General features: G+C 41.1%; 1 protein-coding gene across 1 annotated transcript in view; it reads left to right on the top strand.

Annotated features, from left to right (window-relative positions):
- Positions 1–21,024, top strand: part of DCC (DCC netrin 1 receptor) — an 824,140-nt gene that overhangs the window by 661,258 nt on the left and 141,858 nt on the right. Inside the window, exons 15-17 of the mRNA XM_075533227.1 lie at positions 7,821–7,916; positions 12,827–13,059; positions 18,151–18,289. Coding sequence (XP_075389342.1) covers positions 7,821–7,916; positions 12,827–13,059; positions 18,151–18,289 — 468 coding nt within the window. The remainder of the gene's footprint in view (positions 1–7,820; positions 7,917–12,826; positions 13,060–18,150; positions 18,290–21,024) is intronic.

The raw sequence follows: 21,024 nt of genomic DNA, 5'->3' as shown, positions 1-21,024 counted from the left end.
ATGTACTCTGCCACTTCTCAAACGCGGCAGGCTTTCTGCCAAAGCACACCGCACTGGTTGAAGCAGGCAAAGAATATTTGTTCTGCTCTAAGCTGCTTTGCACGATGGAGCAGAGAAGAACCCAGACCATGCGCACTATGGATGAACCTGTCTCAGGCAGACAAGACATTCAGCTCTTACCTGTGTCTTCTATGCTTCAGACAACTATGACCTGGCTCAGCCTCTCCATTTCCCAAAGGAAAATGATCAGATTTGCCTATCTGCTCTTAATTGTGGAGATCTTGAATGAAAGTTCATTTTAGGATCAAATGAAGAATTCCGTTAGATAAATTTGGTACGTTAAAGAAGGTAGATCCAAACACTCTAAATCAATTATTTTCAGCCTACATTATCCTCAAACTAGTTCATTTAGTAGAGGGGATAGGAGGGGAGAGAAACAGTGCAGGGCATTTTTGGAAGAGTCTGTAACACAGACTCCCGGGTCCTTCCAAGCTCCCCGGAGAGTCTACTGTACCATTGCTGAATAACGTACAGTTCTTCCGCCACCACTGCCCTCTGGGGAGATTGTCATTTTATCTGTGATGTGCTTTCCTTCCGTTCCCAAACATAATAGCAAAAGCAGAAGTGTCTTCCCTCCCTTCTTGACACTGTGGTCTTATCAAATATTAAATCTGCCGGATTCTAAAAATCTAGAATTCATTGCCCTCTCTCTATGATCTTTCCAAATGTAGGTAACGGATGATGTCGCTCACGTCCATCTTTGGTTCTTCGTTCTTACTCTACCTGTGTGTTAGACTAGGTAGATTAGAGAAAACAAAGCCAGCGACACTCAAATATGTTGAAGAGGGAACTTTACATCAAGAAGTAATTATGTATGTAGCAAACATCCCAGCCCAGTCCAGATCAAGTCCACAAGTCTGATACTAGTTCTTAGGTCTGATATTAGTGCATAAGTCCTTCTTCAGATTCATGCAGTCACATGGAATATGCAGAATGCAGGAAGACCACAGGCTGGTGGTGCAGAGTCATGTGGATCCAATGGTCGTGGCCACATGACAGGACTTGCAGTAACCAGTGTCAACCAGCAGGAAGGTGATAGCACAAAGAGGCAGGGAGAGCTTCCTAGGGCCCTCCTTATTTGAAGGCCATGCCCACAGGGAGTCAGTATCAGGTCATATCCCGATTGGTCGTCTAAATTCCACCCCGACACTTTTATATATCTTCAAGTTGACATGAAATTATGTAACTCCCACAACCTGCTTCAGTCAGGTGCCTGAGCTTTTCACTTGCACAATTGTGACAGTGTCTTAAGCTTGCCTTCTTCTCACCTCTCTTCCTTCTTTCCTGGACCGCATAGGTCTGTGTGTGTGATTTCCTACAAGCACAGTGCTGAACTGACTTGAAATGATCTTCAGTGCACCCTCTCCTGTTGCAAGTAGCGCAGAAGATCAGGCGTTGGCCTTTGAAGTTAGGTTTTCTACCACTCCCTTCTAAAAGAGAACGGTCCTTCAGTCAGGCAACAGATACTTGATGGGTACCTGCTGTAGACCAGACACTGGGTTAAGGGAAACATTTAAACAAATCATGAATATAGGTGTTTAATAAAAGTCATAATCAAGCATTTCAATCCTTGGACCCACGCGGAAGAGAGGAAATGACAGTCGTTGTCTTCACCGCGATGGTGGCGGTTGTCATCGTCGGGCTTTGCTCCTAACATGCCTGATGGTACAACTACTGACTTGTTTATTGTATTTGCTTCGTCTGCTCTTTTTCTCTTTCTCCATTCCTCAAAAGATTCAGCACAAATGCCCTCTCTCCACAAAAGCTCCCTAATTACAGAACGCTTGCCTTGTGTTTATTTATTAACTTCTTTATTTTACTTATAACACAACTGGTTAGAAGATTCACAAGGACAAAAAAAGGGTTTTTTTTTGGGGGGGGGGAATAACCCATATTCTCTACAAAACACAGTGATGCCTTTCCTACAGAAGATGCTCAGTGGTAATTGATGGGGGGGGGATGAACAAATGAGTACATGAAGAATTGAATGTGAATACACAAGTATGGCAAAGGAAATATCCCTCATTCCCTTGAGCTCTGTTTTGCATGAACTACAAGTGCAAGAGAATGCAATTTAGGACTAAGAAACCTGTGTTTCATTGTTCACACTAAATAGGGACATTTGCTCTTGGGCCCTGACTGTATCATTTAGCCTTTCTGTGTCTTGATAGTCATCATTCCAGCAAATATTTATTAAACACCATCTCTTTATAATAGTCGATAAACATCAACTTTAAAGTTGGATGCTACCAGAATTTTTTTTAAGTAAATACCTTACTTTTATTCTTTTTATTCTGGACTCAAATAATTCCTCATACGTCTAGGTACCTCAAACCTGGGGCCGGAAATCATTAAAGGCTCCTAGTTGGATTAGCTATTAATTAAATTTACAAAGGATCCCATGCAATGAAGTAGAATTGAACATATTATATAAATTGCATCTTTCTGGAATATGAATGGCTCATCCTTTTAAAAGATCAATGCAATCGGCTGTATTTGCCCTGCACCCATTACCCTTAATTAAACAGTTCATGTCCAGTGAGGTCAAAGGTACCCTGTTATATTTACTGTCTGACAGTGATCCAGTGATCCATTCTCTGTGCATGTGGTAGCCGGGCTCACTGCAATAAGCAGGTGTCTGCATTAGGGAAGCAGTCACCACTCTAATTTTCTCTAATTGACTTGTTGGCAATGCTCACACAGAGGGCGAAAGATTCGGGGACATGGATGCTGGGCTCCAACCAGCGCTTGGCATGGCGAGGGGCACTCTCTGAAGAGCAGAATCTGGAATGAATAAAGGATGGCAGGCTGTCAATCTGGCACATGCCAATGGCACTTAAGTCCCACAAAATATTAATTAAAAATAATGATGTTCTTCCCACTGGCTTTCGTTACCATGCGCAGCATCTTGGTATATCCCCCCCTCCCCCAGCTATCTGCAGGTCACAAGACTAATTTCCTCCCTCCCCTCTGGAGCAAGCAAATGTTTTTCCTACCTGCGGGCAAACTGCTACAAACACTCTAACAATAGTGTTTGCTTTTTGTTGTTGTTTTTGTTTGTTTCTTTGTGTGAAAATCTCTGGGGAAGGCTGACCTTAGCTTCTCCTGGTTGCCTCTCCATCATCTTTTACAAACCCTGCAATCAATGTTTATGGGTCTCCACACCCCTCTTCTTGGCCACCGGGAAGATGCTGGTCTGGTGCATCTATTTTGGATGCGCTTAGAGGTTCTTAAGTATTTCTTCAGCCTCTTTTGTCCCAATGTGATGGATTCTGTTAAGAACGGTTAGCTGAACAATGGTGACAATCTGGTAAAAATAAATAAATAAAAAGTACCATCTGACAAATCACTCTGAATATCAAATAATTCCCATGGACGAAAATGCAAATGGTATTAGGAGGGTGCAGTCACAGAGAATTCAAACGAAAAAATAACAGGGCACTTTATTTTTCAGAGGCAATCGGTAAGCCTTCAGGCAGAGATCCATTATATTTCAGTAAAACAAAAGCAAAGACTCGCTGTCATAATTGTCACGGAGTCCTGAACAGTAGGGTTTGATGATAAGGAATGATTAATTCACTCTGAATCCATGACTACATTAAATATGTTGAACTCATTGGATGCTACCCTGAAACTCACTCCTGTCAAATGGATTCCGATGTACAACTTCTGCACTGAACAGAGCCCATAAACCTTGAAAGCCTGTCAAGATCACTGCCCTGTGGAGGAGACTGGAAGGCTGTAATCTTTAAGGAAGCAGATTAACACATCGTTCTCCCACCCAGCAATCGGTGGATTTGAACCATTAGCCTTTCAGCGAGTCCTGGAGCGCTTCACCAATGTGATATCTGCGTTCCTTTCCATACTTCCACAGAGGTAGCAAAATCTTTTGTGATGTAGCGCTTTACAGGTTGAAGAGCTCTGAGCATGTGCAGGAAAATAGCTCCACATTGCCCCCGTGTGGTGGGCTACTCAATGGCATGTCCATGTGGGGAGAAAACTGTAACCTTGTACCCCATTCATCCTCAGAGTACCCTCTCTCCTCAGCACGCACACAGAACTGAAGCCCCCATAAGAATTTGAAACAGGATCAAAGAAATAGAATGTGCTAGCCACTGGCTAAACCTTAACTGGATAATATTTGTATTGCCCGACATTCATGTGTCAGCTTGTCATATGGTGGTGGTATGCATGTCACGAGGATGCTGAAAGCTCTGTCCCTGGTATTTAAACCAGGAGCAAGGTCAACAGCCTCAGAAATGCATCGGGGAATTTCCATAGGGTTTCTAGGTGTCCGAATGGACTCGATCGCAGTAAACTAAGTAAGAGCACCCGTGGTGTGCAGACTTCCTAAGAGCCTCCAGAGAAGGGCGGAGGGCCCAATGGTCAAATTCTCAAACAAGTGGTCAGCACAAACCTTTCGAATAGGAGTGAAACATTGTCTGACATAGTGCCAGAACACCACCCCCTCAGGAAGGCAGTCAGATCCCACGGGGGAAGAGCTGCCCCCTCAAAGCAGACTCTAATGGTTGGGATAGAGTAAAGCTTCCGAGACCTTCATTTGCCAGTGAGACATAACTCAAAATAAGAAAAAAATAGTGTCAAACATTCTTGATAATCAGCAAGTGGCATGTACAAGTGGAACCTAGGAAAACTTGAAGTTGTCAAAAAAGAATGAAATGCATGAAGATCAATATCTTGGGCATTAACGAGCGGAATGGAAAAGCATATAATCTACTATGCCAGAGATGACAAGTTGGAGAGGGGCAGCGTCCCATTTGTCGTTCAAAGAACATTTCAAGAACTACCCTGGAATGTAGCGCTGTCTGTCATAGGGTCCTAACAGTAGACCAGTTAACCTGCCTATGATTCCAATTTACACAAGAACCAATAATGCTAAACATGAAGAAATTAGAGAGTTTCCCTAGCTGCGGCCCTCTGAAATTTATCAAGCATGTAGTTAGGGGCAGTAATTACTAGGGGTTGAAATGTGAAAATTAGATACAGAGAAGTGTGGGTATTTGGAAACTTTGGCTTGGGGTTATACAATCAACACAAGAGCTCCAGTGATACATACGGCATCGTGCTTTTGCAAGATCAATTCATTGGATAGGGATATTTTTGGCAGCACAATAAACAGTGACTATACACATCAAACAAATCTCCTACAGCTGTGGGAAGAGGTGATAGAGAAGTTCAATATTAACCATCAGAGCAAAGCTCAGGACACACCATCAACTGTTCCTAAGCAAGCCTGAGTTAAAGCAGAGGAAAAGTCAAACCAATCCTCAAGGGCAAAAGTACAACCCTTGGTCTAACCCAGCTGGTAACAACTCAAGAGTACGTTTCACACATGGAACACCAATGATGGAAGACAAGATGCATTGTGGGAGGACATCAAGGAAAACATGCATATAAATAACAATAGATCCTTCAAAAGACAGGGGGAAAACCAAAAGGCCATGGTCGATGTCAGAAGAAATTCTGAAATTTGCTCATGGATGTGGAAAAGCTAAACGAACTGAACAAATGATTCCAAAGGGCAGCTGGAGGAGACGAAAGAAAGCATTATCATGAAATGTGCACAGACTTGCAGTTAGATGACACAGAGGGCTCAGTGTATCATTTCACCAATTTGTCGATGGTGGGTGTTGTATCCGAGGTATATTCAGTTATTCAAATACTCAAAAATATACCCTGAAGTCATCTTAAACGCTAACCCACCTGCCTGAGCATTATGCTATTTTAACACCGGTCTATTTGGAATCAAATTTATAATACATACTTAAAAATGAGAGATTTTATAGGGTAATGAGATTGTTCACGAAAAGGGGGCAAATGGTTGTACAGCTGCGAAAACGAGCACTATCACCAAATTGTAAATGTAAAAATTTGACTATGTATGCTCTTGACAAAATAAAATTAGGAAAACCTTCTCTTTTCAAAAACAAAAGAAAACACAAGGGCAGAATAGTTTCGGTATTTATTGTGCTGAAAGCTCTGAAGAAAGACGTGAAGCCTGGCGGTGAACAATTGAATAATTTTGTAAGGAGCCCTGCTGGCAGTGAGGGTCCTTTCTTGGGCAACAAACCACAAGGTCAGCACTTTGAAACTACCAGTCACTCTGTGGGAGAAGGTTGAGGCTTCCTGCTCCACTAAAGATTTACAGTCTCAGAAACTCAGGGGGAACTCTGCCCCTCCTGGGTCACTATGAATCCTAACTGGCTCAATGGAAATGAGTTTGGTTTGGGATTTATGGGCAAAATATTGAATGACACATGAAAAGTAAAAAAAAAATAAAAGATAAACACACAGAAAGATTTTGTCAATGTTTAATACTTTTGTATGTTTTCTTCATTTGCATCAAGTGCTGCTATTTTCTGTATATGAAGTACTCCTTTAACTTTAATATTTCTCAAGTTCCCTTTAATCTGTGTCACTTCTGTAATTTAATTTTTCAAGTTGCATTTATTAACTCATATAGGCAAGTCTTTAGTTCTAAAACATTTTTGTCATTTATAATTAACTTTTCAGCGGAGCAATTCCACCATGTCCTAGATTTACTTCTGTTGATTTTTAACTCACATCTTGTGTCTTATACTTTTTTTCTAATGTTGCTTTGCTCGGTTTGAACAAGTATATTGCAATTGTCCTCTACATTTTCTTGTGTACTTTGGACTTATTTTTAAAACTTATTCCTCTGGTATATTTACCTATACAGATAATTTATTTCTTTTTTTAAGTCTGCAAGAACTCTAGACTCATGCATGTTCTATTACTGAAGTTCAAAAAGGAAACTTTTTTCCTTAGAATTTCAACAGCTTTTCCATCCATACAGTGTTCCTTCTGCTACAGTTGTCTTTGGTCCAGGGTTTGAAGAGCTGAGACCTGCAGGTTACATTGGCGTAGGTCTTGTTTTCCTGTGGAACACATGACATAGGAATGTTTTCCACAGTGAACAAAAAAAAAAGAAGAAGAAGAAGGATGCGTGATAGAGCTCATGTATCCCACAAAGCACAAAATATTTCCTTTCTGAGTCCTCCATAGGGAAAGATTCCCAAACATTACTTTAGGCTAAACCAGTACCAGCTTGCTTCCAAAGTTTTCTTGACTGGTTGATCCCCTCTTCTATTTGCCTCTAGACTGTCCCTTTCCTTAATTCCTGTTTCATCTGTCCTGCTCACAGTCAAAGGCGCTTCCAGCAGTCTCTCTCACACAGACTTTGTCCTGGATAGAGACTCCATCAGCTGGTTTGAGAATTTAGATTTATTTGGTCAAACCGAGTGCCTGTTACACACACCAAAGACGGTCGGTGCCGTCTCACCTGGTCCCAGGCTGGAGGCCTCCCTGTGATTTCTCGCACACTAAAGAGGGTAACATGCAGGGCCTCAAGCTGGTGTCCGTTTGTCCACACTCATTTCTGTTTTAGGGTTTGAGCGCATATCTCCTCATCTTGTTTTGTTATCAGTGTTGTGCATATGCTTTTGACTTCCCACCTCGTCACTAAGTCTCTCTCTTTCCTTAAGTATTCAGCTGCACTGAGTCTCTTTTCACAGGGCTTCAGGAAGCTCAGCACCTAGACAAACTGCAAGCACTGATTGCCACCTTCTGCCCAGAAAACCAGCTCGTGTTGTAAAACAGCAGTTTCCTTCAGAGATTAGATTAAATTTATTGTCAGGAAAATGTTTATCTCGAGCATTTCGGGACACTGAATAAATCAATATATTCGCTGTGTTTCTGTTTTTGTTCCACCCCCCCAGAGTCAAGTTCGCATTACGTCATCTCTCTAAAAGCTTTCAACAATGCTGGAGAAGGCGTGCCTCTGTATGAAAGTGCCACCACGCGGTCTATCACAGGTGAGCTATAAGTGTTTGTCCTTTTGTGACAAGACAATCGGTGCATTTGAGTTATGGTGAAAAAGGAACACAGACTAAAGTAAAAGATAGCAACGAGAGAGACAGGACGAGCAAGAATACGGACCAGTACAGGCATGCCTTGAGTGATTCTGACCTCCACCCTCGTTCTTGATTTATTTTCAAAATCAAGTGGAGGGAATGCATGGCCTTAGAGGACACGGGTGTCTCTCCTCTACCAAGAGCATCACGTTTTGGGGCAGCGGCCGTCACATCGTTGACATGTGGACAAGAGGGTACCCGTACAAAGCCTGCACATGCTCAAATGGACACCTGCTCTCTGCAGACGGTCCTTCTAGCTAAGCCAACCAAGACAAACTACTCTTTCCAAGTGACTGTGGATCAGGCTGAGTCACACAGATGGCCACTTCCTGAGCTGGGCTTGCAGGTTGCTCCCGTTCATGCCCAGAACCGCTGGGCAGTAAAGGACCATCTGCTTCAGGGGCTCTTCACCTCTAGGAATTCCTTCTTGAGTTAGGCTCTGCCTGCAGGCAAGAGGAGCCCTGGTGGTGGTGTAGTTATTCCTTGGACTGCGATCCGAAAGGTCAGCAGTTTGAGACCCATAGCTGCCCCATGGGAGAAAGATGGGACTTTCTACTCCCATAAAGAGTTACAGTCTAAGAGTCCTACAGGGGCAGTACCAGCCTGCCCAATGGCATTGCTATGCGGCAGTATCGACTTGATGGCAGTGAGGTTTGTTTTGTTTTTGTGCCTATAGGCAAGGCATGAGAGCAAACAGGCTCAAAGGCCTGAAAACTGGATGGGTAGAAACGCAAGCTATTCGTGGAGGCTGTTGAGGCTTCCGTGACGTGTCACTAGCTAGACTGGGTGGGCTCCAAAAAGTGGACTAAGACATACCTTTGTGGAACTGTTCAGTGTCCCGGGAAAGCGACATGGGCAGCTCAGACTTGAGTCTGAGACCAGAGAGCAATATGAAAGCGATCCCATCGCTTTCCTTTAGGCTTTAGACCCACGCACCTTCCAAATTCTACAACCGTCAACCCTCCTTTAACACACAAGCCATATTGTCTTAATTAAACCGAAAGACTTGAGAACAGGATCGGATGGGGAACCACAGAGCGCACGAAGAGGAATCGGTGCCGCCCCCACAAATCCCGAGGGATAGAAATAAAAGGGCTGCATTCAGACGACTGACTTGCGGTTTGCAGCCCAGCTGGGAAGCCACTACGCCACCAGGGCTCAGAAGGAACCAGTCGTAACAGTATCAGCTGTTAGCATTTGTTGTCATTCTTTAATCCTCAGCATGCAGAATGGTTTCTAAATGACAGTGATCCCAGAGATACCTTTAATATGACTCATCCTAATTAAACTGAGAAATTAAATAATATCAGAGATTGGAACCCATATGAAGAGGCAGTTGGTAAGCCAATAAGGAATCGGAGAGACATGTATAAAACAAGACCCTGAAAAAAAGCACACAAACTTCTACCAAATATGGCAGGTTTATTATATTGTGTTTTTAAAGTGATAAAGAGAACAAAAATGGATAAACAGAAATGAAGGTTAAAGTGTGCACAGAAACACCATCAATAGATGCGTTGTAGTATCACATCAAAAGCATTCTCTGTTTCTAAAGTTTCTGCAAAGGATTCTGAGGAGCAGCTTTCTGAAAAGAGTAGCATAAAGAAAATAAAAAATATCACAGAGGCAATAAATGGATACGCTAGAGAAAGCCTTGGGCTATGACGGTCGCAACCTGCACACGCTCACAGAGTTTGGTGCACTTTGGGGCCTTACCGCACACCCACAGGTCAGCACTCAAGCTGTCAGAAGATCCACCAGGTCAAGTGGGTTAAAGAGTTTCATTGTGGCTGCAAAGATGGTCATTTCTTGTTTCAAGAATGCCTCATTTTGATGATAAGGAAGACGAGTGACAGCAGACTAATGACGTGTGTCATTTGTAGTTCTATGTTCTCTAATATTTTATCAAGGCTGTAATGAGTTACAATCCAGATGTAAATGAGCATTATTATTTGTAGAGCCTAGAGGGAACTTTAGTACATCAACTGAAAATTGGTAGGTTCTTCCCAAAACAACTATTAGGAATTGAATAGCTTTCTCTTTTTAGCAAAAGGTGTGAAGCTGTATTTGTTTTTGTTTTTTTAACTTTGTTTTGTTCTGTTCTGCTCTCATCTCTGAATATGACCCCTAAAAATCCACAGCAAGGAAAGCAAGCAACCAGGAGGAAGGGGCTAGGGTAGAGAACATGAAAGGAAGGGAACCACCCAGAAAAACCAATTGTAGCTAGGTTTTGAGAAGAAAGAAAATGTTTTTCTCTCAATGTCACTTTCTGACAGAAGGAAAATTAGCAAAAACAAGTCTTGTATACATAGTTTTAGAGCAGGAGAATGTTCTGCTTTGATGGAATCACTCTATATGTGCATTACTTAATGCACTTGGCATTTAGTCCCCTGTGGCCATTCCGTAACCAAAACAAAGCCCACTGTCATTGAATGGGTGCCATCGAGTTCTTGAAATAGGCTGGTACAGCAGAGATACTTTGAGATTTAATTTTAATTGACTCAACGTTAAATAGTCCATGCAATCAGTACTTATATGGACTAGATAATACAGCTTTAAAGGAAGTCGTGAATGAAAGGGTAGTCTTGTCTTTAAATATATATATTTCTTAAAAGAGATGGAAGATAATTGGCAAGGGCAAAAATGTCTGAATTACATAAGTCTGAATTATATAAGGGAAGTGTTATGGATCTGACTTCACATAAATAAATCAATCATCCTATAAAATAGACCACACTGAAATCCAGGCATAGCGGGATTGAGTATTACTATTTCTTGAAGTAGAAATACTTGTACTTTTCAAAAATAACCTTTAGGGGTAGCTGTGAAAGACCATAAAGTTCAGGGACATTTGTCAACAAAGCTCGATTAAGCTAAGAAATAACCAATCTACTAATAAAAACAAAACAAAGCAAACATTGCTATCAGCTCCTAGCGTCCCTGTAGGACAGGGTAGACCTGCCCCCTGGGGCTTCCAAAGATCAGCAGTCTCTGGACACTGTCACATCTTTGACTTGTGAAATGATTGATGAGTTTGAACGTAGACCCTTCAATCAGCAGCACGATTCATGACCACTGCACCATCAGAGCTTCCTAACCTGCTAATAGCATTCCAAAAAAGTGTCTGGGATTCCCAGTTCTCTCCTCCTGTGTGTGTTCCTTTTCTTGGAAAATCAGCAGGAATGGAAACCAGTGCCACCAGACAGCACTTGCTTCATGTGGGCAGAACTGTCAGCCCCCATCCACCCAGCTGACACGTGACTGGGAACCTCTGGAGGCGGCCATGTCCGCATTGCCCCCTTGGTCACTCCATAATCCATTTGGGTTTAAAGGAACTGTAATTATAATAATAATGATTTTTTTAAAAAGACATCAAAGGAGATAGGGAAGCCTTGACTCCATCATTAAATTTTAAACACACATTTCTCTTCCCCTCTCTCACTCTTTCTCCCTTTCTTTCCTTTGTTCTGTTTTTGTTTTCTGGGTTTCATTTTTCTTTTCTTTTTTCCTACAAAGACCACAGCCCAGTACACTACTAAATAATTCATTGGAAAACAGTGCTGAATAGGTGATAGGCATTTGAAATGCCGTGGACAGAGCGAAGTAATCATCAAAACCAGCCAGCAGTCGCTCGGCTTTGAACTCTGCCGTTTAAAAAAATAAACTCTGTATGTACACAGCTGCAGCTAACATGACATTGTAGTATGTCTCTTCTCCCCAAATGTCATCACAGGCACGGCCCGAGCAAGCGCCTGCTCTGATAGTGGGAGTCCCATTGCACAGTATGGAGGTAGGGTTTTAAGGTGGATCTGGCTTAAGAAATAGCAAACCAAACGGCCCACATCAGACCCTGAATCTGGCCACCCCAAATGCTTCTCAGATTCTAAGGGCCTCCGGGGTCAGCCGAGAGAATTTGGTGGAAAGCTCACATGATGCAGATTCTGATTATGGTAGGATCAAAGTACGCGCATACCTCCCTGCCAACTTCAGCAATCGCCAATACTCTAGTGTCTCCACCGAACTTGACGTGATTGGAGGAGGGAAAGTCGAATATAAATGCCTGTAGACAGAATCATACTAATGTCTCTGTGTGGATGTAGGTCCTACTAGACACTTGGGTACTTCCTCTAAGCGATTCCCACCTAAGGAGATCTGCCCTTCAAGATCCTACCAGAAATCTAATTATGAAATATGTGACCCCTGTGGACTATGTCATTTCGAGTAAATGGAACCACAACCAGCGACAAGTTGCTGTGGACCAAGGAGTGCTTTGTTCTTCATGTGTTTCTCGTGGCAAATATGCATGCGGACCTAAGCGTTGAGATATGAGACCATTAGACAAACTGAATCTAGAGAGAGGAGAAGAAAAGATACAAATTAGATAGGTATTTATTTCTTTATAGGAGGAATTTAATCAAATACTCTCCCAAAAGGCAGTTTTTTGGTTGCTATTTTAAGTTATATTTATCAAACTGAACACTTCTTGACTCGCTCTTTTAAGAAACAATGTGCAGCGTTCCCAGAAATGGATTCAAAATATATAGCTCAAAGTGACAGCCAAATTGATGAAAATCACTCTAAAGAAATGAGTGACTTGTACAAAATATTCAGTTATTTTTGCAACAGAGAAATACTATTTCTAATGTGTTTTCCGATGGAATTAATTGCATTTTTTTCTGTTCTTCTCATGTTCCCTTTCATCATTGTTGCCATGCATTTAACTCATTGTGATGTGTTACCACTGATATTTATTTTTTGACTTTTCTTTGCGTATTTCTTTGTTTGTTTCATTTGGTGGGTTTTGAACCCAGATCCCACTGACCCAGTTGATTATTATCCTTTGCTTGATGATTTCCCCACCTCCGTCCCAGATATCTCCACCCCCATGCTCCCACCAGTAGGTGTACAGGCTGTGGCTCTTACCCATGATGCCGTGAGGGTCAGCTGGGCAGACAACTCTGTCCCTAAGAATCAGAAAACGTCTGATGTGCGCCTTTACACTGTCCGGTGGAGGACCAGCTTTTCTGCAAGTGCGAAATACAAGGTGAAGTTCTCATTGATGGTGTGCAATTTAAAATGAGCTGTCATTTGTTTAACACGTTGTTTTAAAGGTGTCCTGGACTGCCATGAGTCATTTCGCTGCAGTGACACTAAATGCAAAAAAAAACAAAGCATCCTAATAACTCCATATCTAAAATTAGCATGAGAATAATTGTGTCTTAGGAAACAATTCTGTAGCAAGGAGGAAAAACATCAAGAGCTGCAAAATGTTATTTGAATTCCACCAGATGCTGGTTTTGTATAAATAAGTTGGTTCTGTACAAGAGAATGTCATTTTCTGCTGAAAATAGCAGGGCTCGACATTTCTTGTCTGGGTAGATTTTAAGGTTTCCTTTTTCCTTTGGAATCTAGATCGATGCCCATGGCAACCCTTCCAGTGTCGCAGAGTCCTGTGTTGTAAGGAGTATGTGTCTGAGAATTCATGTCTTGGAGATAATTTGTTTAAATCTTTATAAGCTGCCTTAGAAAACACTCAATGCCATTACCATCCACTCACTTCCTTGTTTAACCTCAAAGTACCCTTGTGTTGTCAAAAACAAAAACAACCTACAATTTACACTCCCCCTTTTAATGAATCTGAATCAGACCTCTCATTCTGGTCCCACTCATCGACATCTCACTTGTTCCCCAGAGCTCATTGTTATGGTTGTTGTTGTGTATCATCAAGTCAATTCTGACTCAGAGAAACCATATGCGACCGTGTGGAGTTGCCCTAGGGAATGTCTTAGGATGTAATCTGTAGATTTAGAATGCAGATCACCATATCTTCTTGTCTACAGAGCCATTGTTTATAAAGACCCACTGAGTGTCTAATATGACATCACCAAGACACCTTTAAAAGCCCCCTACCCCAAATAAAGAGCCACAATGCCAAACCCACAGTCGCTGAGTAGATTCCAACTCAAAGCAACTGTACAAGACTGAGTAGGACTTCTCTTTAGGATGTCTGATACCATCAAACCTGTATGGGAGCCGACAACCTTGTCTTTCTGCTGCAGAGCCCCTGGTACATTAGAACCACTGATATTTCAGTTAGCAGCCCAGTGATTAACCCATAGCAACACTAGGGCTCCTTAAGAGTTCTCCATATTTTAGTTCATATCCTTAAACTTCAGCAGTCCTAGCAAGCAGTTATCTACTGGGCCATTGGATGACACTGTAAGCTTACCATATCATTATCTACAGATATCGATTGTAGAAGACTTAGTTCAAGAAGTGTGAATCCAATACCTACCGTATATCTAGAACTATGCTAAATTGTATAGGTAGTCTATTTTGAAACAAACATGGTTCAGTAATTGTTTCTTAGTGTGGTACCTTCAATTTTGTATTGAGTTGTGTATACACTAAGTTCCATAGATATACTTGAAATAATTCCTAAGTTATTCACATGATAACTGTGAAAAGAAGAGAGTAAATATCACTCAGTAACCAAGAAACCAAATCAGGATCTTCATACCCTTCTATACCCATCCTCTTTAGCACTCACCTATGGTAGTGTTCAGGGAGGTTTGGGATTTCCTGACACTCTAGTTCATGTTCTTTTCACTGAAGCACCTTGGTGTTTAATCCAGCCTCACACCACTGGTTACTTGTGGAGATAAAATATCCTTTGGGAATTTCCAGCTCCAAAGACACTGACAAGGTAGCAAAAGTCCACCGACAATTCTCTAAGTCTTCCTCCTCCTCCCTTCTGTACCCATGTTGGATCCAATTCTAGTGCATTTCTATTTGGGACTGCATAAAATTCACATTTTGTCATAAATCAGATTTTTAGTTGAAACCATTTAAAAGGCAGTTTTCTCTGGTACTGCTGCCTTGCTAGGTCAGGTATTTGGAAAAACTCTCCAGGCAAGTCCAAATAGTATCATTGATATAAGATATGCTGAAAGTACCCCATCCATCTCCTTACAGTATTAGATTTAAGACTCAGCAAAACTATAAATAAAGATAACATTATCAGATAAGACAACCAATGCAACATATGAGAGCATTAAAAAAAGTAATCTCTCTCTCTATAGAGATTGTCCAATTCTAAGTTTACTTTAAAAAATGTCTTTCTCCACTTTAAAATTTTTATGTTCATAATTACTGTACTTTGGAGGTACATTCATCTCACAGAATGGTCGGGACTACTCTGCCAGAGTGGAGAATGTTCTGAAGGACAATGATTGTTCTCTGCAGAATGGTCGGAGTTCCAAAATTTCTCGAGGCAAATTATTTTAGTTGAATCGTTAGTGAGACTGACCCAGGATTATTGAGTCTCACAGAGAATGCCTTTAAAATGAGGCCCGGCACAAAAAAGCCAGCATTATTAGTAGTGGCTAATTTTTTTTTTTTATGGTTTGAAGCTAGAGAATAGGAAAATGAAATAAATATATATTTTAAATGGTTTCTCTCATCATAATGTTTTCTGATCTACAGTTTTCAATTTCCACCACGCACTGTGCATCCATTCCCTGGGAAGAAGAAGGCTTTGTTGGAAAGAATTGTTTAGGACAAATAGCAAGGATAAATCAAGAACATGTCTAATCCATTTGAAAGAAATGAAAAGCATTTACATTTTACAAATAATAGTAATATGTATCTTTGATTTTACAGGTTTTCCTTTTCAAACCATTGTCTCATATGTAAGCATACCCACCATAGCTTTATGGGGTAGAAAGACATACCCAAAATACAAGGGAGAATGGGGGAAATACATAAATGATGTTCAGTGTCGCTCAGTAGTAGATCTTGCTACAATGCATCATGTCATACCAATTAACTTGCCCAACTGAATTTTTCTCATCTGTGGGTTAGGAAGAGTCACATCTACCTTAAAAGTAAAAAGTGAGACTACACCATTGTGTGAGTATTGGTTTCATGGCTTGACAAAAGTGCCCCATTCAACTAAATGGAATTGCATTCACCTGGTTTCCATCATCATTGCTTTGTATAAACAGGAAGAGGGAAGTCCACCAAGCCAAACATAGAGGGAGCGGGTGGGCAGTTAGTTTGTAAAGCGCTGTCTGTAATAGCCCATTTTGCTGTGCGTCTTTTTTCGACAGGACTTCACGTGCAGGGGTCCGCTTCCACTTCCTCGAGTGTCCTTGCAAGCAGCAATCTACACATTCGTCTTTTGAGTTGCCAAAATGCGCCATTAACGTTCCAGATCAAAAAGAATTATTTTCTACACTATAATTGCTTTTAAAGTGTTCCATCACGTGACATTTATTCATTTTTCCAAACCAAATACCTTTACTTTGCTCTTGAGGAGTGCTGACCAAGTGGACAGAACATCGAGAATCTGTCTCAGCCATCAAGATGCTTCCAACTCGGAGTGGAAGAGCACACAAGCTTAAAATTATACCTAGCATGGGAAAATGGATGGCATGCCATAGATAATATATACTTAATGCATACTCTGGGCTAGCCACTATATGGTCTCTAAATTATCTTAGTCCTGCCATGAATTCAGTATTGAGGTGATCCCCATTTTACTGATAAGCAAGTTGAGAGCTCAGATGGTCCCACCTGGACATTCTTTACTCACAAGGAAGCATTGCTCTTGGCTTTGTAAAGTATCTCTAGACTTGTTTTATGAAAAGAGGATACTTTCCATGAAATCTCAGAGACTGCTCAATAAGTTCCCAGCATTTATTCTAGAACTGCCGCTGTATAGAATGCAAGTGTATCCTTTCAGAGGATAAACAGAATGGCACTGCTTAGATCAGCGGTTAGTGGCCTCCTACATGGCAGTAGGGTCTGTACCCAAAGGGACGGGTTTTACTCTCTTACTTGAAGCAGTTCTCAAATCGTGTTTCCTCTACTCTTTACCATCCTCATTCCTCAGGTTCAGAGAATGGTCACGGAAGAGGGCAAAATTGAAAGTTATGTATCACCATTTCAAAATTTAGCTGCCCACCCTCAACCCCACAATATGCTTTCTGTCTTGGTTGATGAAATTCTTTCTTCCTGAGCATATAAATTATTATTATGTTTATGTAGGACATGCATTTTTACAGCTATCGTCTAAGAAGAATGACTGGTAGATGTTTATGAGATAATCACTTGAATTGGGAAAGTGGGCTCCCCATTTACATTATCAGTGGAGTTAAATATTTATTTGATGTTGTAATGGAATAAAACGAAGATACCATACTAGAGTAAGGAGTGAGAAAGTAGATATGACACATAGGTGGATCTAGATCGCATGCAATAAATAAAAAGGGAAAGTAAATAGTGAATTCTGAAAGAAGGTCAGAATTGACATACCAAGCACACATTGATATTAAAAAAACAAAAAACATAACTTGTCTCCAAGAAGCCTACTCCTATACAAAATGTCTATGAACCTGGGAAATCCTATGCATTTTCTTCAGAGCCATTTAAATCTTTGGAATAAATAAAGATAAGTGACTTGCTATGAAAATTTCCTTAGCATTTTATTAAAAAGACAGAATAAATACAGAAGATTCAAATTCAGACTGTCATTATTTTGCATACTAATGTAATTATGTCGTATTTATCAAATTTGCCATTCCTTTCCTGATCAATTGCTCCAGTGATCATCCAGTGTTTCATATAAAATGCATTTCTTAGACATGGGAAAATTAAAACCCTAATGAATTACCTTTGTTACCAAAGATACAATGACAATAACAAGAATAATAAATACGACACATGCAACATTGAAATAAGCTGAAATATATATTTGGGATATTATAATTTTCACTGGAATCAGTGCAGACAAGCTCAAAATTGGAATTCCCAATAGGCAATGGGAGTTGTCCTGTCACTGCAGTTGTTGTCTCACTTGGGAAAATGTGTCAGTTGGCTACCCCTTTGGAACAACTTCACATTTACATCTCCTGATACTGTCTAGGAGAGACATTCCTTCAGCATGAGCTGGTGGTGGCCTAAAGAAGGTGTGGCCTTCCCTTTCTGGTCTTTGATAATTAACCCCCTTTTTCCCACATAAATAATCTAGTAAAAAATTTCTCTGATAGCTTTGGTAGTATTTTTATATGACTCGAATAACCAAGTTGATAGAGTTCATTTTTGTTTCTCTTGGCTTCTCCCACTGGTATAGTCAGAAGACACAACGTCTCTGAGTTACACGGCAACAGGCCTCAAACCCAACACCATGTACGAGTTCTCTGTCATGGTGACCAAAAACAGAAGATCGAGCACATGGAGCATGACCGCACATGCCACCACGTATGAAGCAGGTATGTGAACAAACACTAGTTGGAACATTCTATTTCACTAAAGGTGTTTCCTGGGGTCTATAGAAGTTAAAACGCAGGCACACTCAAATATCTCAGGGGCACCTTGCCAGGCAAAACAAACAAACAAAATCAAACCTATAGGCTTTCAGGCCATTTTAACTCACCGAGATCCTATAGGACAGAGTAGAACTTCCCCATGAGGCTTGCATGCCTGTGATCTTGACAGAAGCAAACTTCCACAGGTTCCCCCTCGGAACAGCTGGTGGGTTCCAGCTTTCTGTTGGCAGTGGGGTGCCTAATGACTACATCACCAGGGCTCCTTAATCACAGTGGCTCCTATCTGAAAAATGTAATACTTTCGAATTCAAAGAATTTTATATTTATTCTTATTATCATTCCAACCCCAGAAACGAAGAAAATGAGCCTCTGGTGCATTAAATAATCTGATCACACTATTGAGTTGTTAACTTGGGGAATCTGATTATAAATAATCTTTTTGATATATTTCAGCAAAGACAGAAACCAATCCATTGAGCTCTAACATTAATTGAATTGTTCTCTTCCTCCATATATATTAATATCCCTCACACCTGGAGGTGTGATCCTGCTTTCACACAGGATGTTCTTTATTTATGTGAAGTTGGTCTTCGAGGGCAGGTTAGCACCTGGACTTCTCAGCTATGAAAAGAGAGGGAAACAGGCGATGATACACACGATGGGTAGACAGACAATGCCTCTCCAGACCTCAGAGTACCGAGGGGCTGACAGACCCTAGACTAGGAGAGGGGTGCACGAGAGAAGGAACACGCTCTGAATATCCAGAGCTGAACTGTTGGCCTCCCAAGCTGTGAGGAAGTCTACTGCTGTTCTCTAAAGCCGAGGGCTTAATATTGTGGCGGTTGTCACCGCAGCCCTTCCAAACCGACACATTGCCCGGTCCAGTGTCTTTGAGCAAGACTCATGGTAGATATTTTGAAAGAAATTCGATACAACACAAAACACTGTATGACAACTGTATTCTAATGAGGGCTTATTAAAGGGCTAAAGAACCTCAGTTCTACATGGCAACAGGGTCCCGGGTGGTTCTGTTGAATCATTGGAAAGAAAGTACAGTATATACTTGTGTATACGCCGAGGTTTTTCAGCACAGGTTTCTGCAGTTTTTGTGGCAAAATGAGGTGCCTCAGATGATATGCGGGTCGGCTTATACTCGAGTATATATGGGAATACAAGAGAATACATTTAGGCAATTTGAAATAATTCAAATCTTGAGTGACAAAAGTCACTGTAAATTTTACCAATCACATTTACCATGCATCATAAATATAGAGTTTATTACCTCAGCAGAGATGTGGGTTCCTTGGCATTTATAGTTCACTTAATGCAACATCTGGAGAATGTAGTCTTTAACAGGTTTCTGTAATTGGTTTTTATCATATTTGGAACAAACCAGGTTACACATTTTCAAATTAGAGAATTCTCAAAACAAAAGCTCTATGTCAATAAAGCTCTTCTTTGTGGATAATGTGAGTTTCTTTTGTTCTTAGAATGTGTACCATGGTGTGCATTTCTCATCTATGTTCCAAATCACTGTGTTAGTTGTTAGAAAGTGCCTTGTGAATATGTGTTCATTTCCTGTGGGCCCTTCTTTTCTAATGAGCTTTCTAGTTGGCCTGATATAACGTTAATATCCCACCTTCCGACTTAGCATGCTTGCGCCCATTGCCTCTTCCTCCCAGGATCCTGTCCTGAAAGCCCAAATTCACAGCCTCCTAGAAAGAATGACAACAGCTGAATGAGCTATCTGCTGAGGGGAGAACAAAGATCTCTCTCTTTCTTGTTAAAGAGAGATGAAAGGAGTTAAATGTAACACATTTAGTCTTCCCTGAATGAAATAGGAGTAATACTTTTAACACATAATCATTTTCCTGAGATGCCAGCAAGCTCATTCATTGTTCTCCTTCACAAACGTAGTGCCCACCAACTAATGCCCGAGTTGATAAATGCACCGAGGGGAGCTCTCAGCAACCCCCTAGCCTTAGAGGGACCCCAGTGGTGAGACCCATTGCTGATAAAAAGATATTATCTAAAATGTAGCTTGTAGAAAGGGCAGTTGTCACATCGGATAATGATCCAGACAAAGGTGTCAATAGCCTACGGAGGAGATCCCTGGGTGATGATGAGAAGCAAGAAGTAATTCACAGGTGTCTGCCGGTTTTGTCACCGTGAGAAGGGAATGAAGTGAATGAAATAATTTGTAAGGTTGGTTTCCACATCTGCAGTCATGGAAAGAGTGTACAGGGATGCATTACTATGCCCTTGTGCTGAAACTGCTCATGATAAAAATAACCATAGCTGGACAATGCTTGAAATGAAATGCTTCATTTGTCCATGTAATACATCTGATGAACATAAATAACATAAAAGACCTGGAAGGACACTGGGTAGCTTAAAGAATTTTAAAAGCCCAATATTAGACAAATGAGCAAGAAAGAAACCTATGTGCAGGAACTAAAGATGAGAAGTGATTGGAACACCCCTCTCAGATGTGGCTGTTGTAGTAGTGGAAGAAAGCTCCTTGTTTTCCTCCTTGCCTCAAGATTTAATTTCCCAGGAGAGGGCATCTGATCAGCATTTCTTGAGTCATGTGGTCACACAACTTAAAGAGAGAATGGGTGATACCATAAAGCTATCGATTGTTGCTCCTATCAAGTCCACATGAAACAGAGTGGAGG

Source organism: Tenrec ecaudatus, chromosome 15, assembly GCF_050624435.1.
Source record: "Tenrec ecaudatus isolate mTenEca1 chromosome 15, mTenEca1.hap1, whole genome shotgun sequence".
Lineage (NCBI taxonomy): Eukaryota > Metazoa > Chordata > Mammalia > Afrosoricida > Tenrecidae > Tenrec > Tenrec ecaudatus.
The sequence above is the reverse complement of the archived record's forward strand: the minus strand, read 5'-3'. Positions and strand labels throughout refer to the sequence as shown.